The following is a 19,372-nucleotide window of genomic DNA, read 5'->3' on the forward strand; positions in this document are numbered from 1 at the left end:
TAGTTCAATAGAGCCAATAGGAAATATAGCATGCTGCTATAATAAAGTACCTAACAATGATGAATTTTGATGCTTTATTCGTTGATTAAAAGAATATACATTTAACATAAACCATACAACATCAGTCATCAAGTCAAACACTCAGCTGGTTTCCTTACATTTTCTGTCAGGAGTTACCTTACTCTGATCACATAAGATAAAATCTCACCACATCTGGCATTTACACACACTGTGCCAGTGGATTCACTCTACTGATGTACATATAAAATCCGCATGGTATGTGCTCACTGGAGACAAAACAGCGCACACCTGTCAAAGGTCATTTTAATATAAGATGGTAAAACCATTTGTAAAACACATATAAACTTTTCCATAAATAGAATCATATCTGGACATCTGTTGCATAAATTGTGTTTTCCAAAGCTTACAATATGGCAGCCAGGTCTCAGCACTGCTGGGCACCCACGTTGGCCACTTACTTTATTATTGCAGACTGTCCTTAACGTTAAATGCACAACATTCGTACCACTTAAAACTTGGGTCAGGTGGAAGTCTCACAGAGACCACGTCTGTACCGCGGTTGCCCTGAAACAGTTTAAATCGGCTTTTAAAGCCTCTCAGATATAACAAGATTTTAAAACATACTTCATGGAATGTTCTTCATGCATCATAGCAGCTCATACCTGTGATAGAACAAGGTTTGTATCGGTTTCTTTTCCTTTCTTTACATTCACTATTCACAGTGAAACAGGTGCATGTTTAAGAGTTCTGAGGTTGCTGACTGAGCCACAGCACAGCTGTGTACCACAGGTCGAAATTCGACCTTATATATTACAATCTAGCAGTACCTGGCTGGCCAAAAATTGGCCTGCCCCTGCCAGCATGTGGGCACTTCTTCATTTTAATCTATTCTTTGGCAGCTGACACAGGCGCTGACAGAGAGAATCCAGTGACTTAGTTGCTAGGGATTTCACGACTAATGTTTGTTTGCAAGCAAAGTAGACTTATAAATTTATATCTAAATTGTTAGGGTTTTACCCCACTGGAGTGTATAATCTTAACATTTCTTTTCAAACCTGGGCCCGAAGCTAACTGGACAGAGAAGCTGACAGAACACGAGAAAAAGAAGATATAATTAATTTACAGTGAAACTACAGCTTATAGCCTTCAGAGTCAGGTAAACCTCTGAATAAGCTACACAGTGCAAGAAACTACTGTTCATATTTAAGGAGGAGATTGCAGAATGGCAGTAATTCATGCTTCAGATATTGTATGTAAAATCAAAGCAAGGTTTACAGCAAATGGTATTGATCATCTTGATTTAAAAAAAAAAGCTTAAGTAGCATGCTACCAATTTACATGACAATGACCGCATTCACCGGGCTATGAATAGTGAAAAGATTTTTGGCTTCTGAGCACAAAAAACTCCGACAATAGTAAAATCAGTGAAGTTGCAGAGTTACTCAGTACAAAAAGAAAGTTAGCTGGCAATCTCACAATAACCTTCAGCCTCATCTGAGTTTTGTTTTGTTTTGTAGACAGTCCATTAACCGTGAAAGCCCTAAACATTGCCACTTTCAGCTTCTAAACAATACCCGACTACGTTCTTTGATCAAAAAGTAGAATATACATATATAATTCTATATAGCTAATACTGATTAAACACAGCACAAGAGGGGTTAATTCACACTACTGAAAAACATAATAGGACCCTACTTGCATATGTAACCACAGGAACTGTAAATAAAGAGAACTAAATGCCTTCACTGAAGCTTTGCATTTCTCTGTAAAAATGACGAGTTGGCTCAGTAAACACACTGAGCAATTCTATGTCCATGACTGCATGCCAGGGTCGACCCAATCCAAGGGATACCTGCTCAATGAGATTATGCACTGGATCTACATCCTGATCAGCCAGTTCACCATTGTCAAAATCAATGCTTTCTTCAGTTACTTCAAGCACTTTCAGATCAGACCCACGAAGGCGAGCAATGGCAATCAGGTTGTGAGCCCAAACAGTATAACCTGAAACACAAAACCACACATTATTTTACTGGATTTCAGTTTGCTTCCTCCCTCCCTATTCTAGGGATTTAACATCAAACAACTAATGCCTTGCTATTGCTTTCCTTTCCATCTAATAATCTTCTCATTTGACAGTCCTCTAAATTCTTGATCACAAATTGGCTTTTACTCTTTTGTTAGCAATTTTTATTAAAATAATATAGGTAATTTGTGTCAATAAATTTATCATTTATACATATGCATTAAGCAAGCTGCTCTATTAGCACAGCACACAAGAATTTTAGATAAAGCAGGCAGTTGTCTTAAGACTTGCTGGAAGTTATTTAAAAGCAAACAGTAATATATAAAACAAAAACAAGTAATTTTTAAGCTATGGTTCCTTTCTTCCAATTTGATTGTTTTGCAATTGTCTCAGCCTTGGATTATAACAATTTCTGCACTTTTAATTCCTAATATATATATGCATAATACAGTGTGCTAAAGCCAATGGGAAGCTTAATTCCTCTTTATACTCTTTATGTAAGTTTTCTTTCTCATAAGAAAAATAGTTATGAAATTATAATTGTGTATCTGTACACATATACTAATGATCAACGCTAAGTGATTTTCTAAGTGATCAATGCTTTTCACCTATGGAATTGCGTACCATGTATTGCCAGAAGAGATAACCTTGTGCACCTCCACGCCAATAAAACCAATGGATCTTCGGTCCGGTTGTCACTGAGATCTGGGAAGCCAGACATATCTATCACATCATTCATTAATATGAAGTGAGTGAGGAACTTATCATACTGCCTAGATATGAGATCAACAACAGCGCCTGAAACGCAAGTAATGTAGCTGTCAAAATGGATCCTTTCCAGTGGGATACTAGGTTTAAGAATCCTTAACATGTCATCACTCTTGATATCAAAAGCTATTATATAGACCCGAAGATTAGTGCTGTTGCGTGTTAGGGCTTTCCAATCTTCATCTTCTGGCATGTTCTCCAAGGATTTGTGCATTACAGAAATATTGTGGACCAGAAGAGAAAGTCGATGCAAAGGCACATGGTTATTGTCAGCCAAAACTCTCGCCATTTCTCCTGTAAAATCACAGAAATCCAAGGCAAGCGAGCGTAGATTGATAAAGCGCTCCATTTCAACTGCTGTGATAAGAGTGGTATTACCCGGAATGTGGTTATCCAGTAGGCTCAGGTGCTCCATGGTGCTGGCAATGGAATTTGAGAGAGATGACAATGATGTGGGTGTTACAATTTGTAGCATAAACCCACATGACAACCATTTCAGTTGCCTGCTGTTTCCCAAAATTTCTTCAAATAGCTGCTGTATTCTACAAGAAAAAAAAAGCAAACGTTTAAACCTTCCATAATAAATTCAGAGACAACAGGTAAGCAAGAAAATTATACTGTTCTCCAATGTTGCACTGTCTACAGAATTGCTATATTTAAATGTTGGAGGTAGAAATGGCACTGCCATACTATTCTGTGAAAATCCACTTGTCGGTTCAGAATTTAAGTTCCTCAATTGCTCTATTTTAAATAAACATAACATAAAATCAATGTTTGCCTTCTGAAATTCTGCATTCTGATTTGCTCTGTTCCCCTTTTTTATTCAATATATGCTCAGTTATACACAGCTAGAACTCCTACAAATGCAAATTGATGAACTAAATAACATTACCTATCTGTTTCATGATATCAACATTTCTCATTTAAATAATATCCCAAAGTGAAATTATTCAATGTACCAATTGATTTGAATATAAACAGGTGGATGTGACATTTCCTGATAAAAATGCAGTCATCATGTTTTGTAATATTCACTTTCAAGTCATAATTGAACATTTGTGAACTTGTTTATTTTGTCAATGTGTTCACCTTAAAGCGTTAGAGATACAGTAATAACAAACTGTTCTTTATATATGTAGTCCATGTGACAATGGTGATAACAATTACAACATTCTTTCCTTAAGAAAATCAAACTGTTGGGTATGATTTTCTAACCTACATTGCATTCTAATCAGAGGTGGTATTCAGCTGGTTCTGGCCGGTCCTGACAGACCGGTAGGGAAAATTTTGACTGGCCCGCCCACCTGCCCCTGCTCTTACCTCTCCCCTCTCCTATATGCTGCTGTTTATTAGCTCAGCTGATTCATGCGGCAGAGCGGATTGCTGTGCCTCAGCTGAGCTAAAAACCAGCACAGCTCACCAGGGAAGGGCCGTTTCTGAGCCCTGCACGCTCACAATTTGTGTGTTTGGCGTGCACATGTGACAGGCACACCTGCGCAGCTCACCAGCCTCGATTCAGAGGGTGGAGTTTGAGCACTGCCTATGCGCGCGGAAAGCATGCGATTGGCACACGCACATGCAAAGCAAGTTCCGAAGCAAGCTCCAAACCGGTAGGAAAAATCTTTGAAACACACCCCTGATTCTAATTACTCTGTGGAGAAAGTCCAAAAAGTAGCTGACAGTAAGCAAACAAGCCTTATGATTGAACGGTGATCAGAATCCAACCATGTAATTAGTCCGTATCAGAAAGTTTTGAAACTGCATACAAAGTTTTGTTTGGAAAGCTGCAAACAGGCATATAAATTACAGCTCTCTGGAAAATAGAAATATCTTCAAAATAAAAATCTATACTAGAAACACAGAAACATAGAAAACTGATGGCAGAAAAAGACTTAGTGGTCCATTGAATCTGTGCTTTGAGTTTGTTTTCTGTTTAATTTATTTACTTATTATTTTTACTTATTATTTTTGCATTTTATTTATTTTTGTTTTAATTTTTGTCCAACTTGTTAGTTACTGATGACTGATCTACTATCTCTGCTGAAGTTGGTTCCAAGCTTCCACTACTCTTTCTGTAAAGTAATACTTTCTAACATTACTTTTGAACTTCCCTCCTGTCCAGGGGTGGGATTCTACCTGTTTGGCCCGTTTCTATAGAACCGGTAGGTCCGAAGATCAGCTGACACTGAACTGGTTCTCTCTGAAGATCTTCTTTTCTTCAGTTGGGCCCGCCTGCCCGCCTGGGCTCTAGGCCAGTGGTCGCCAACCAGTGGGCCAGGGACCACTGGTGGTCCACGAGAAAATGTTGGTGGTCCGCAGACAAATGTCACCCCCAAAGCAATTTATCCAGGCTGTGCAGGAACAGAAGGCTGCACTGCCCACATGGCCCGTGGGAACACAAGGCTTGCATCACTTGCATTGCAAACAACACGAGGTAGCGAGGGGAGGGGGAAAGGGCGAAGGGGGGAACTTGTCCCACGTGCCTGGCCTGGCCACTGGGCTGCTTCTTTCTGCTTCTTTGTTCTTCTGCTTTTGGCTGCATGCAAGGAAAGCAGCAAAAGTCTTTCTTTCTCTCCCCCAAACTCCACCAGAAATGAGTCTTTAGGACTCTGCAAGGCCTTCTGCTCCAAGAGGCTGCGCCGGCGTGACAAGTCTCACAAAGTCTCTCTGGCAGTTTGGGGGAGAGAAAGAAAGACTTCTGCTGCTTTTGCTGCTTTCCTTGCATGGAGCCAAAAGTCTCTCCCCCCCCCCCACCCCCAAGAACGGAGCTGGAGACGGTATCCTACAATCCCAAATAAAGAATGATTGATTGGTAGAAAAATGGGGTGGGGAATTTTCCTGCAGGCTTTTGGGGGGATTTTCCCCCAAGTTCTCTGCTGCTTTCTGCAGAGACCCTGGGAAAACGTCAGCAAGCCACCGTCAGTCAAAATTCATATTAGTGGCCCGCGGGATTTACAATTATGAGTTTGGTGGTCCCTGAGGTCCAAAAGGTTGGCGACCCCTGATCTAGGCTGTCCTTTATTCTTACCTTAGTTGCTTTGCGTAGCACAGCTGAGTGCCGCTCATCAGCAGGAGTTGGTGATTGCTTGCAGAAGTTGTTTTGCAAGTATTGTGCACGTGTGCTCAGCAAAGCGCACGCTCACTGAACCGGTTGTTATGCCGGTAGGATCCCACCCCTGCTCCTGTCAGTTTGAGAATAATCATTGTTCTCCCTTAAAACTAGTAAAAGCACGATCAAATAAGGTTTGAATGGTGTATGCACCATTTATATCAGTTTCTTGCAAACACACACAACTGTATGTTTTTGCAAGGTGAAAGATTCTGGAACAAAATTCTATATGGCCCAAGATTTTATCATTGATAGAAAATAGGAATCCAGCGATGCTTGCATCCTTTATTGACTATGTGGGAGGTATTACAACAGGGATCCCCAACTCCTGGGTCGTGGCTCACCATAAGCCACGGAAGCAGCCACAGAAGCAGCGGAAGAAAGTGCTTACATGAGCAGTGGGTGAGTGCATGCACACACATCCCCACTTGCACAAGCAGCTGGCAAGTGTATGTGCACATATTCCGTTTTCATGAGCAGTGGGCACGCGGGCCTGCTGTTCACACAAATGGAGCTGCCCGCACTCTTACCTGCTACTTGGACAAAACCATCCCCTCTCTCCCCGACCCCCACCTGTCCGCCAAGCTGGAAAGGTTGGGGAACTCTGTATTACAAGATCTCTATAAAGTGTTTATGGATAAATTAATTGTATCTGTAGCTATGCAATAACTACTCAAAGCTTACAAAATATCCTTTTGAAATAATTGCTGGAATAGGCAATGAGATACTCTGTGAGAAAAATGTGAGTAAAGCTACAATTTTTGCTGATTTGCTTATTATTTAATATTCAACTCACTGGAAGCAATGAAATACGCTGATTGATTCTCAGAAACAATTCAAAATTTCAAATAGCATTAATTATATGTTCAGTATTACTCCACTGAAAACAATGCTGTTTCATAACAATACTGTTTCAACATCCAGATGAATATTCTGCATATGACATAAAGTTGCTAGATTTAGGTAAATTTTTGAAAGTCACTGCTAAAGAATTTTTGCACTCAAATTTCCTTGCACTTACGTGAAAGGCATCTAATTTTTTTATAGATCGCATAACATTTTTGCAGGCCTGCTCAGAAAAGGTCTTGCAACAAGAATGGAATTGATTAGATAAATGTATAGTCCAGGCGTGTGCAACCCACATTCATGGGCACCATGCGGCCATGGACAGCTCATACAGATACAACAACAAGTCATTTAATGACTGTTCAAAGTTAGAGTAGCACTGAAAAAAGTGAGTTATGGCTTTTTTTCAAATTTGCAACAGTTGTAGCCCCATGGCCACTTGAACAAAATTTAAATGTATGGCAATTGACTCGTATTTATGACAGTTGCAGTGTCCCAGGGTTATGTGATCACCTTTTGAGGCCTTTTGACAAGCTTAACCACCATGTTACTAACTTAACAACTGTAGTGATTCACTTAATAACTGTCTCAAGAAAGATAGTAAAATAGGGCAAAACTCAGAAATGTTTCACTTAGCATCAAAAATTTTGGGCTCAATTGTGATTGTAAACCGATGACTACCTGTAATGTGGCATTATATACACATATACATATTACTAATTATATCTACCATTCAGTCCTGCTTTATGGCTACTTTCTGAAAAGAGCTGCACAGTGCCAGTAATAATAACTAACAGTGTACGTAATACAGATACTGCAAAATCACAAGCAATTTAGATCTGTAACTATGTAATGGCTTTGTAAAACCATTGTATTTACAATTGTTTATATGAAACAATGCATTGAGTTTGCTACAGTAAAATGATGCAGATAACTTACTGCTTAATCTTTTTGCCATCTGGATCTACTTTGCTGAGGTATGTGTTTGATATAATTCCATGTTGTTGCAGAATGCTTATATCACCAAAGAGACTTAATTTCTGAAGATTCCTATTTAGAAAAATAAAATAAAATTCAAAAGGGGAAAAAATCTTACATTTTAATTATCTATTTATCGATTTACCTCAAAAACATTTCTGTTTTTTAGGGTGTCCAAAACCTTACATATGCAGAACGGGTAGTTCTAGATACAGAACTATAACACAGGTGCTTGGTCCAGATATAGACCTGGAACAAGAGATGGTCAGCAGTCCAAGATTAGCGAGGAAAGAGAAGCCAAAAGAAGATCAGGGGAAGAGTGTGCAAGTTGGGAATGCTTGGCAGTGGAGGACATGCTGATGCATTGCTAAGGAAAAGTAAGGAAAAAGGAGAGGGAAAATTGAGGGTTGTATGGGCCAGGTAGAAGAGGAAGTGAGATGCACCAACCTTACTCTCCCATCCTATTAAGATCTCTCTAGTTTTGTTTCAGGTGAAACCTAAAACAACCAGGATATTCCAGGTTTCAATTTGGCTGAACCTACAACCCTCACTTAGAAGAGTCTGGTTGAACTTTGGAGCTATTGTGGTTGTTTCTCGTACATGGACAACACACTTCTTTCATTTCATGTATATCTTTTTCTTTTTAAAACCAATATGCATTTGAATGACAAAATTAAGATTTCATAAGACAAATGTTTTGATGAGCTCATATATCAGGCAGAATACAGTATTTAAAATGTTCTTTTTGTGAATCATCTGTATCAAAATATACAGATACTCCTCTAAATATAGTAAATTTACAGAAAGGATAGATATATACTCAGGTAATAATGTTGTGGTGCAATGGTTAAGGATTTGAAGTAGAATTAGGAAGACCCTTATTCAAATCCACTCTCAGCCATGGAAACTGAGCAGGTGGGCTTTGGCCCAGTAACTATTGTTCATTGCAGAGTTACTATGGGGGAAAAAGGGGAAATGCTATGTATACCCGCTTCCATTCCTACAGAAAGATTGGATGTAAACAACAACAAAAATTGTACCAACAAACTAATGGAAGTGTTCTCCTATTACATTACTATTATTTGTTTGCTATGCCTATTTGTCTGTAGCAGAGCACATTGAAAATGGCAGACTTTTCCCCAAAGAGCCTATTCGATACACAAAATGAAATTAATTCAAAATAAGTGGGAAAGAGTATTTTAGCAGTTATTTCTTTCAATCACTTTTGCAGACTGCCACACCGTCTGGTTAAAAAACTACTATAACAATGAAGCTGTGGACCATTTTTGGCAAATCTTATCTCGCATCAAGCATATATATTCATGATGGACTGATAATCTTTATTAGCTTTTGAAAAGGATTTTTTCTTCCAGTTACAGATGAGATGCTTTGCTTTCTATGCTGTAAACTATAGCAATTTTTAATTACACATTGAAACATTGCAGTATGTGAACCAAATTGTCTAGAAATATTTTTTAAAGATTCAGGTAAGTTAAATCAAAAAGCTCAAAAGGATACCCTTGGACACAGAGAATGGCTATGTAGGGTAGGAATGCATTCACTGTGGGAAATGTAGGTAAAATCCACCATTGGTTTCACCTTTTATATAAAAATTTAATTACTAATTAAAATTAACTGCCTTAAAATAAGAAACTACACTTATAAAATTAATTTATCTCAATTTGCAAATAGAATATGGTAGTTCTCTTGCTTACACAAAATCATTCCAACACCCACACTTTCCTCCTTTTCAAGCAAAAACAACTAAAAATAAGAACAGGGATGAGTTTAACTGTCACAAAAAGATAAAAAGGGAGAAACAAACGAGTATAGATAAAGTACAGGAAAAAGAAGTGGTCAGGGAAGGAAGAAGGAAAGGAGTAGAAATCCATTTAAGGATTATAACACTCCTTAATCTCAACGGCACATGGATAGAAATCAACCATAGTTTCGATTTGGAAACTATGAGTATCCTAGGCCAAAATAAATCCAAACATTATGGGGAATTCCTGGTAGCTTGGCACTTAGACAAATCAGTCATCAATAGATACATAGAGATAAACTACATTTACACACCATTCAAAAGAAACAAAAAGATCAGATCATATCTTCTCCAGCAACCAACGCCCAGATAAACAGAGATTAACACCAGACAAACACTCAAGCAGAAAACAGTACCTTAATCAAGGAACGACTAATAAGAAAGCTACGTTCCTACTAACATTGGCAGGGAAACCTACTGTATATAAACAGGGAGCAAACCTAACACTGGCAATTATGTTACCTAGTTAGGTAATGAAACCAAATTCTCAAGTTAGGTAATAAAAATCAAGTTCAATCCTGAGCTACATATACTCTTTTCCATTGAAAAAATTATGAAACTTGGCAGGCAAGTAATCCTTTTGGAGTAGCAGCTAAACTCCAAGTCATACCCACTGCTCTATTCTTCTCATCAAATGCAAGATAATATCACACAGGCAGAGACAATCATTCACAATAATTCTTAGGAAAATATATTACTTCTCTGTCTGGTAAGTACAATCAGTTTCTGTTGGTACGCTTGCCATAGAGTTATTGTTAGGAACTGTGGAAACAATTAAAACATCCAATCCAGAAGCATTTATATTTCAGACTTTCCTAATTAGCAATTTCCAACAGGTAGGTAAGGGACTTCTGCTGGATGGAGGAGGGAGCAAGGGATTGTGAGAGTGGCTGGGAAACAGTCAGGGAACATTCAAAATGAGCACCATGTGACTGCAGCAGCAGCTTGACTGAACTGAAGCAGTAGCAGCTTGGCAGAGCTGAAGTAGCAGCAATGTGGCAGCGCTGAAACATCCACAATTTCCCCAAATTCTTCAATGCCTTCAACAATACCAGAGCTTCTAATGTAGTTGAAAAGTTCTTTAAAAATTCCGGGAGATATTCAAAGCTGTATCTCCCTTGAAAGTAGCCTATGTTGAACTGTATGGCACATTCAAGCATCAGGAACTGATCATAGGAAATCTTTTATGTCATTTGGATTGTATCATAAAATGCTTTATCATAAAAATTATGTCAAACTTCAATTCCATGGGAGTCATGTATCCCACATTTTGGACTCATTTTATAAATTAGCCCATTTGGGGTAACTTGATTCAAAGCGTTTTGCCCTGTGGTACATGTTTTACCCAGTTAAAGGTCACAGGAACCAGAGTTTTAATAGTATGCAGATAATTAGACAACCTGTGATCAGTTGTGTCATCTTTCATAGATATTTTCTTACTAGATTCCTCAATGCCTTTCACAATGACAGTTTATAATGAATTACCTTCACTGGAAAAACTGGGAAACATTAAGATGGGCCTTGAAAATAGCCCATAAGGAACAGTCAATATCAGCATAGGAATTTTTAATGATGTTTTGTATTATGTCACAAACTGTTTTATGGTCAGTTTAATATTACAGGAATAAGAGTGTTGGCAGTATATTGATAGATAACCCTTCATTACTAGCTGTGTTAGTAGGACTGAACTGGGATTTAAAGTTTATCAACAATGGAAGGGCTCACATTATTCAGAACTTCTCTATTTAAACCATCTCAATTTTCCCAAAGATTGCATCAAAACACAGATTCAAAGACATGTACATTTTGCAAATAAATCCATGTTCAAATCATGACAATGTGTTGAACACATCATATAGTCTTAAATATGCCTTATATAAATTGCTTTCCAAACATTTTAATGGGCTAGCTTTAATATCTGATTTATATGCTTGATGTAGAAAACTGAGCTCCAGATGTGAATATTTTAATTAGAAGCAACAGCTAGCATCTAAGAACACTAAGCACTATCACTATTTTTAGCTCTGCAGACTAGCATTTCTTGCCTCAGGTACAGCAGATTCTAGAAAAACAGTGCTGCCATCTGAAAGTTGTATACAATTCCATAAATTATGGGTACTACATAATTTACAGTCCATCCAATTTCAAATCATCACTACTTTCAATTTTTATTCCTGGTTATATTCAACATTATATTATACATTACAAAAAAAAAAAAAAGCCAGGCACAGAAGGGTTAACCAAGAATAAAAAGGTAAAGAAGTTTGGAGTCCTATTTTAATATTGACTGGTTCCTTTGCTATTGACTGCAGTTAATAGTATGACACAGTCATCCAACTTATGGCCTATTTTACACCCTGGAATTGAGAAGCCAACAAAATCTGATACAATCCTTTCACTGAAGAGGAGGGCAATACTGTTGTTTTTTTGGGGGGTGGGGTGGGGGGGGGGGAGGAGAAACACGTTCCTATTCGTTACCAGAAAGATATCTAGAAAGAAATGACAATCTTGAGAGCTTGTCCAACTGGATAGAAAAATTAATGATTTATATGGGTTGCTGTTTTATGGTTTTTACATCATAAATGTTTTATACAGTTTGCCAAGTTTTAATTCTAAGGAAATTATGGATCCCAGATTTTGGGCACATTCTATAAATTAGCACATTTGAGGTAAGTTGTTGCTTTATCACAAGGGTCTTCAAACTTGGCAAGTTTAAGACTTGTGGACTTCAATTCCCAGAATTCCTGAGCTAACATGACTGGAGGAGGAATTCTGGGAGTTGAAGTCCACAAGTCTTAAAGCTGTCAAGTTTGAAGATCCCTGCCTTATTGTATACAGCTCTTTAGCAAAATTAATAATGATGACAGGAGGCAATATATGAAAATTGTCTAAGGAAGCCAGAAACTATCGGTAATCCTGATAACTCTTTCTTTCTTTCTTTCTTGTAAATACAAAACATTGTTTTCCTCATTTGGGCCAGGGATTGTGTGTGGAAGATATTATGTATGTATGGTAGCAAGCTTTCACAACTAGTGGAGATTTATTGTATATGATGGCAGAGATTTATTATTTTTCCCAAACTTGCTTTCTTCAAAATCTGAAAAAAATTCCAAGCAGAAATATAATAGCAATGGACAAAACTGACACACAAACAGAAATAGTAATGAAGACAAGCATAGAAAAAATGATCTCAATTCCTTAGCTATTTTAATTTTCAAAAATTAACAGGAATTTTCTTACTTTAATTACGTTTTCTTTATTGTTAAGGATTAGTACTGTAAAAATTAATCCACAGGGAATCATGTATCCTGACTATAATATTAAAGAGTTAAGAATGTTATAATAGATTAAAATAGATTCACTTGCCTGTATATGGTAATTCTAAAATATCCCAAGATACAAAATGCTTTAGTTTAATGCACATAATTTACCATACTCTTCCAGTCTGATAGAAGATGTAATTGTGCACTGGCATGGTAGGTTATTAGCTAGACCACAATAGTGTATGTGTGTATGTGTTATTTATTTCAGACATAATTCCAAAAACCTCAGCAGGACTTACTTCTAGTAAAATGTATAAAAATGCCACTCAAGGCATATTAGGCTAATTTCAGATCACACCATACCCAGAATTCTGCAGTCCCTAAGGTAACAGGAGTAAGAAACTGGGAGTTAGATTATGTGAATGCAGAATGTTTTTAAATCCTGAGACATAGAATATGCTAATTAAACATCAGTTATAAAAATACTCTTGACTCAAAAGCAACTTTTAAAAATGTTGGATATTAACAGCAGAATTAAGAATTATTTCCTATTTAAGATAAGGAATATATCTAAACATTATAGCAATATATGGAACTTCTTGAAGTTCTATTTCATTTTGTCTGAACTCTTCCACCAAATTAATTCTGCTCTGTTTTTTAATATAAAAAATTAAATATAGTCTGTTAATTCTTGGGTCTATGTTTTCTAACAGGAACTAGATTTTTAGTAAAGCAATGACAGAAAAGGGCTAACTGATTTACTTTCATCCTTTTTCCTCTAACACAATTGGCACATTTTGGGAGAGCCCCTTCTCCACACACTTTAGTTGCTCACTAGATTCCCTTGTAACTTGGCTTCTGTAAAAAAATCAATTATTTTGGCACATAACCAGAGGAAGGTTCTGTGAAAGCTTCTTTTCTATTGATAGATCTTGGGATTATAAGTAAATATCTGGATAGGTGAGTTGAAATTACATTAAGAATCAGTTGATTATGTTTGTAATCTGGATTTGATTTTTGGTCTCCAAGTGTTATTTCTTGTGCAATTTTTTAAAATGTATAACTAGTGAGATTGTTCCTTGTCAATAACTATAATTTATTTATACTTTTGACACTAATTATTTAATAATTAACAAATTATTTTAAGCTTTTTTTAAACAATCTATGCTTTTTTATTGAGATCTTCTGAGTTATTAAATATGGTCCATCACTTATAGTATACACTGTGATCTAATCATTTTTGTAGCTGTAAAAATAGGTGTAGTAATGATTGAAATCCAGTAAAACTGCTTGTGAAGTAGGTAAAGAGACGTAGATGAAGCATTCGGGAAGAGAAAGTGAAAGTGAAAGAGAGAGGGGAAAAGAAAGAGAAAGAGAGAAAGGAAAGCAGCAGAGAGAAAACCATTTTAACCAGACATTCATCTACTCTTTATATTTATGCAATATACAGTGTATATTCAGAAAGTATTCAGACCCCCTTTACTTGTCAATTTTGTTATACTGCAGCCTGATTCTAGTTATTGAAATTCATTTTTTTCTCATTAATCTACTATCTTCAAACATAAATAAGGCTAAATCTTTTCAATCCCATCACTTTTAATATGGTGCAATTTTATCACATTCCACAGGATTTTTCTCATTAATAGTACAACCATGCTGATTGTTGTTGCAGAACAAAGTTTTCATGGTTATGTTTTTACTCAATAAATTACCTATAATAAGAGTAGGAGATTAAAGCCACTTGAAATAGGCATACATAGCGGGGAGTGTTAATTTCTTATTTCACAGAAAGAATTAAAAGTCAAACTTATTTTCAGGATTTATTAAATCATCTCTTTGTACTTATTAGATACCTGAATTATGTGTTTGTTTATTAGTTAAAGCCAACATTTCTTTTGTTCACTACATAGCCTAGAAAACTTTGTTTAGTTACCTTTGGGCATAAGTGTACATTATAAACAAAAGGCCTGATCTCGCCTTTCTATAAGGAAAAAGCAGCTTTAAAAAGAGAAAATTTCAAATACAAAATATGAAATTGACTGTATGCAATATTCCCCCATCAACTATTTATTTTTCGAACTTTAGACCTGAGATTCTTTACCCTCCCTCCTTTTAAATTTCTGGGTTTTAGAAATACATTTGTGTTGTATTTGTGAAGGTAAATATATCTCTGTGAAACTTGAAGAGGGCTACAAAGATTCTTAAAATTTGTCAGTAGACACTTCACTATTTTTCTAATAAAACTAGTACTTTTTATGCTTTGTAAAACTTACAGCATTTTAAAAAAGATAAAGCAATCAACTTATTACTGCATAAGTATATATGGCTAATAATACCATTTATCCATTATTAGACTCCTATTTGCTGTATCTGATGGCATTTACAATCTGTCTGCAGCAAAGATTGCCCTGTAATCTTAATTGCAGCAGAATTAATGGTGTGTGAATTTGATAGACTAATCTTTTTGCCTATGACAAGGCTATTTCAATAATGTTGGAAGCATGTTCCAAACAAACATGACCCGAAGAGATCAACTTCACACATGAAGAGATACATAGCTAATAACCAAGGTTAATCATGAGATACAAATGAGCCCTGTAATAGTTTTATGGGTATAGCAGTTCTCAGCAAAAAACCCTATATATATTCTTTTGTTTTTCTACTTGCAGCAAAGACCTGGGAATTTTTGTCAAATTATTTATCCCAATATAGTGGCTTGATTAGCCTAATGAACCTTTTTAATTTAGATCCTCAACTTGTATAGGTTTTATTGCAAGATTATTATATGCATTGCTTATGACAGCTTACTATTATTGGTGGTCTTCTCCACCTTTCCTTCTTTTGATTTCTTCATTTTATGCATTCACTCTAGAATTGAGTGGTTTTACTGTAGCTTTTTCACAATAAAATAAAAATGTGAAGCAGCCGCAAAAAACCGATGGTAAAACTATGGGTAATTTGGTGGGCTATGAGCACATATTCCTGACTCACTCTTAAATGTTGCACTACAGATAAATCTAATGATCTCTTGTGACAAAAGCTGTTGCATCACAGTACCTAAAAGGCTTGAGCTATAAAGCTAGAAATGTATGATTCAGAGCTGTCTCCTATTTATTAGTTCAATTATGCCACTTATTTTATTTAGGAAATATAAAATCCAAGGAAAATGTAGTAACATAATTGACTTACATTTCCAAGGCAGAAATTAATTAATTAATTATGCAAAATAGATTTTGTTTTATCTCCAACAGAAAAATGGGACAAAGCACAGCACGAAGAAGAAAAGCTTACTGAAAGGACATTTTAATTTGTGGTGAAGTAGGGAGATATAGCAGCAATGAAAATATAGATGGAAAGAAGAAGATAGGTTAACAGCCTTTATAACTGGATCCTTTGTTACGACCTTGAAAGATTAGAAATCTTAAAGAGTTCTTTGATGAATTCCTTGATGAACACAAAACAAATGCCTAAGCGAGCTTATGCTTTACTAAATCATATAGGATATGGTTTTCCTTTTAAAAAGCTCTCATCTTATGTAAGCTAAACGTTGAGCCACTCCCTTCTGGTATATTACCACCAACCCTCCCAAGATGCATATAGCTTACACTCTAATAATGTTCCAAAGCCTTTGAAAACCTGGCTGTTCTCCCAGGCTTCAGGTGGCTGCAGTACTTTGTAGTTATTTTGCTGCTATGTTTGTTAGTTCTCCACGGGACATTTATTTGAGTTGTGTGAATTGTTTGTAGTTAGGCAGCCTCTAAATTAAACACAGTACATAAATAAAACGTAAGAGACTTTAAAGGATGTCTGCAGTGACTAATCTGGAAATTGTACTAAAATGGAGACTTTCAAGCCACTTTCTCCAGTTTTGAAGGATTTCGTTTGGCTAAAAACAGGAGGTAGTGCATAAATATTCATAAATACTTAACCAACGCACTACCTCACGTTTTTCAGCCCATAAGTCCACTTGTTCCGATGCTGGCTTCCATTAGTATTGGACACTTTTTTTTTTTAAAGGAAGATATTTTAAAATACCGACGACGATGATCGATCAAATATCAGCGTAACAATCCATTCAATCAAAGCCGGTGGCACCTTATAGAGAAGGGTGTCCAAAGAAGCCCCTCGTGTTTTTTTTAAAGACGACCCATCAAAGATAGAAGGAGAAGACCCTCCTTCTTCCCCAACAGTACTTGAAGTTCCCAGCAAAAGGAGCAGCAGGCAAAGCTCGCTCGTTTCAAGCAGAGATCTCGCCTGCAGTTGGCGACATGCTACGAGTGTTCCTTTCCCAGTGTTCTTTCACGTCGGGTTTCCCTAGTGAAGCCAGCCACACGCTCCCCTCCCCTCGCCTCCTGCTCGCTCCGTTGGGCGAGAGGCAGGCACTCTGAACAAGTGGCTTTTCTCCGTAGTCTGAACTCCATCCGAGAACTTTTCCGCGACCCTAAGGAAACCTTGCGGGCAAAAAGTTTGGGTAGTGGAAATGGGGGGGGGAACCCGGCCGCCTCCTCCTTTGTTACCCACCCACCCAGAGCCCCTCGTGGGGGTGGGGGTGGGTCAGCGCCTACCTGTTGTTGCGGACGCTGCTTAATACGCAGAGCACGAGCTCCAGGTATGTCCTCAAGAGCTCCAGCCAGCGAGGGCAGAGCGGCGCTTCCCCCTCGGCCACCGCCGCCGTTACCGCCGCCGTTTCTTGGCAGACCCCACTCGCGCTTCCGCCGCCGCCGCCGCCGCTGGGATAATTGTCAGCGGCAAACTGGACGCGGAGTTCGCGCACGAACCAGCCGCACTTGCGCATCAAGAAGTCGAGGCGCGGCCGCTCCGCCGGGCAGACGCGCAAGCTGAGGCGCAGCCGGGGCCACAGCGCCGGGTAGAAGAGGCACTCGCGCCAGTGCGAGCAGGCGGCTGAGGCCCGAAGTCGGTCGGGGGCCGCCAGGAACGAGAAGATGTGAACCACCAACTCGCTGGGCAAGGAGCCGGCGCCCACCGACCCCCCGCACACCGACGACATCGCCGGCCCAGCCGCCGGCGGCCGCAGCCCAAAGCCCGGCCCCGGCCCCGGCCTTCCCTCCGGCTCCTGCGACAAAAACAACAACATCAATGACAAGGCGGAGGGAGGCGGGGCGGGACCGGACGGGACTCTGCTACCGCCGGAGCCTACCACCGCACTCGGCCGCAGGGGGAGCCTGGGTCGTACCATCGTATTCCGGATGAGGGTGGCGGCATGATCGGATGAATGCATGAACGCCCTGGGAGTGGAGGAAGGGCGAGAGAAGAAGAGGGATAGGCGGAGCATACCAAAACGTATCCAGTAGGCGGGGATAGCCGGGTGCTGTTGCTTTTATGACTCAGCACAACTGAAGGACAAGGGGTGTGGGGTGTGGGGGAGGAGGCGGTGTGGCTCGTCGCTCAGCTTAATCATCTAGGCTCGGTGGGCCGAGCTCAAGCAGCCTCCTTAGCAAAGGAAAAGGAATTTCTCTCGAATGGGAGAAGGAGGAAATGATATAAAGGGGGAAAATGAAAAATGTTCTGTGAAGAAAAATGAAAATGCTTGTAAAAGCCAAATAGCCAGAAATTGCCCAATAATACGACACCTTTTCCCGATGCTCAAATTACTTGAGGCTAAGTTGTTAAAACGAAACATTATTTTGGCGAACTCTGAATTGGTTTACTAAAAAGATATATTGTGATAGAAGTATTGCATTTTTCTCATAGCCAAAAAGACTTTGTCAGTAGATGATAATTTTGTTTTGTGAGGGAAATCTGGAAGTGAGGGGCAAAAGTATGGTCAGGTCCAATCTCTGTCATACAATTACTTTCTATGCAGAATGACAACGAATTGGAGCTGCTTGTGATAGTAGAACCCTAGACCACCTGGGTCCTTGCAGGGAGTAATATTGGACTTTCTCAGGACTGTTTAAATTCTTGAACTTAATTTAATTTATGGACATGTCTAACAAGTTTCTTAGAACAAGCCTAACCTACTATATTTGATTGTGTAGCTTTCTGTTTCCCAGCTGGAAAAAAAGTAATAGAAAAGGTGAGAAGTATTTACTTGCCAGTATCTGTTGAGTCACAAAACATGGTTTCTTTTTGGAATGTATTGGGATTCCCAACTATGAGTCATGACATTGGATAAACAAAGAGCCAAACAAGTTAGCAAACTACAAGATAAAGTTTTAAAAAATATCAGGTGATTTCACAATAGCTTTGCCAGTTTCACCTTTGCTAGTGCTTTTTCTTCATTCTGTTTTCAGTTTCATATATAGAAAAGTGAAGTGCAAGCTAAATACCTGCTTTGTTTCATGCTGGTGCCATTACTTTGGGACAGACAGACATCTGGCAGGAATGAATAGAGATAATTATTTAAGAGCAGACTGGTGATCTTTTCCCAAGGGAAAGACGAAACATAAGATGTTACCAATATCAGGGAAAGCAGTTTGTTTTACAAAATTACAAATTGTCCGTACTATCTTTCATTGTTATGTGATGGAATGATCTGAATATTTGCTCCCAACAGTATCACATTGCTAAATATAGCA

At 38.3% G+C, this 19,372-nt stretch overlaps 1 protein-coding gene across 2 annotated transcripts; it reads right to left on the bottom strand.

Moving 5' to 3' along the window:
* Positions 1-60: 60 nt before the first annotated feature.
* On the bottom strand, positions 61-17,969 carry FBXO33 (F-box protein 33). Of its 2 annotated transcripts, XM_087951862.1 has the most exons (4): positions 17,399-17,856; positions 7,710-7,820; positions 2,672-3,357; positions 61-2,025 (listed from the first exon to the last, which is right to left on the bottom strand). In XM_087951862.1, the coding sequence occupies exons 1-4, from the start codon at positions 17,839-17,841 to the stop codon at positions 1,754-1,756; spliced, it is 1,512 nt and encodes a 503-aa protein (XP_087807988.1). In that variant the 5' UTR covers positions 17,842-17,856; the 3' UTR covers positions 61-1,753. The 2 variants fall into 2 exon arrangements, with proteins under 2 accessions (XP_087807988.1, XP_026520244.2); XM_026664459.2 differs by lacking the exon at positions 7,710-7,820 and having other exon boundaries at positions 17,399-17,969.
* Between the last annotated feature and the right edge of the window lie 1,403 nt (positions 17,970-19,372).

This window comes from Notechis scutatus, chromosome 1 (genome assembly GCF_049901735.1).
Source record: "Notechis scutatus isolate UNSWTSFEM ecotype Mainland chromosome 1, rNotScu1.2, whole genome shotgun sequence".
Taxonomy (NCBI): Eukaryota; Metazoa; Chordata; class Lepidosauria; order Squamata; family Elapidae; genus Notechis; species Notechis scutatus.

What these genes read in the sequence shown, in the direction of transcription:
- FBXO33 (XM_087951862.1), bottom strand. Translation starts at nt 17,841, where the DNA reads ATGTCGTCGGTGTGCGGGGGGTCGGTGGGCGCCGGCTCCTTGCCCAGC. An exon ending in AGCAGCGTCCGCAACAACAG is followed by an intron (nt 7,821 to 17,398) that starts GTAGGCGCTGAC and finishes TTTTCTAAATAG; the next exon opens with GAATCTTCAGAAATTAAGTC. An exon ending in ATCTCTTCTGGCAATACATG is followed by an intron (nt 2,026 to 2,671) that starts GTACGCAATTCC and finishes TTTGTGTTTCAG; the next exon opens with GTTATACTGTTTGGGCTCAC.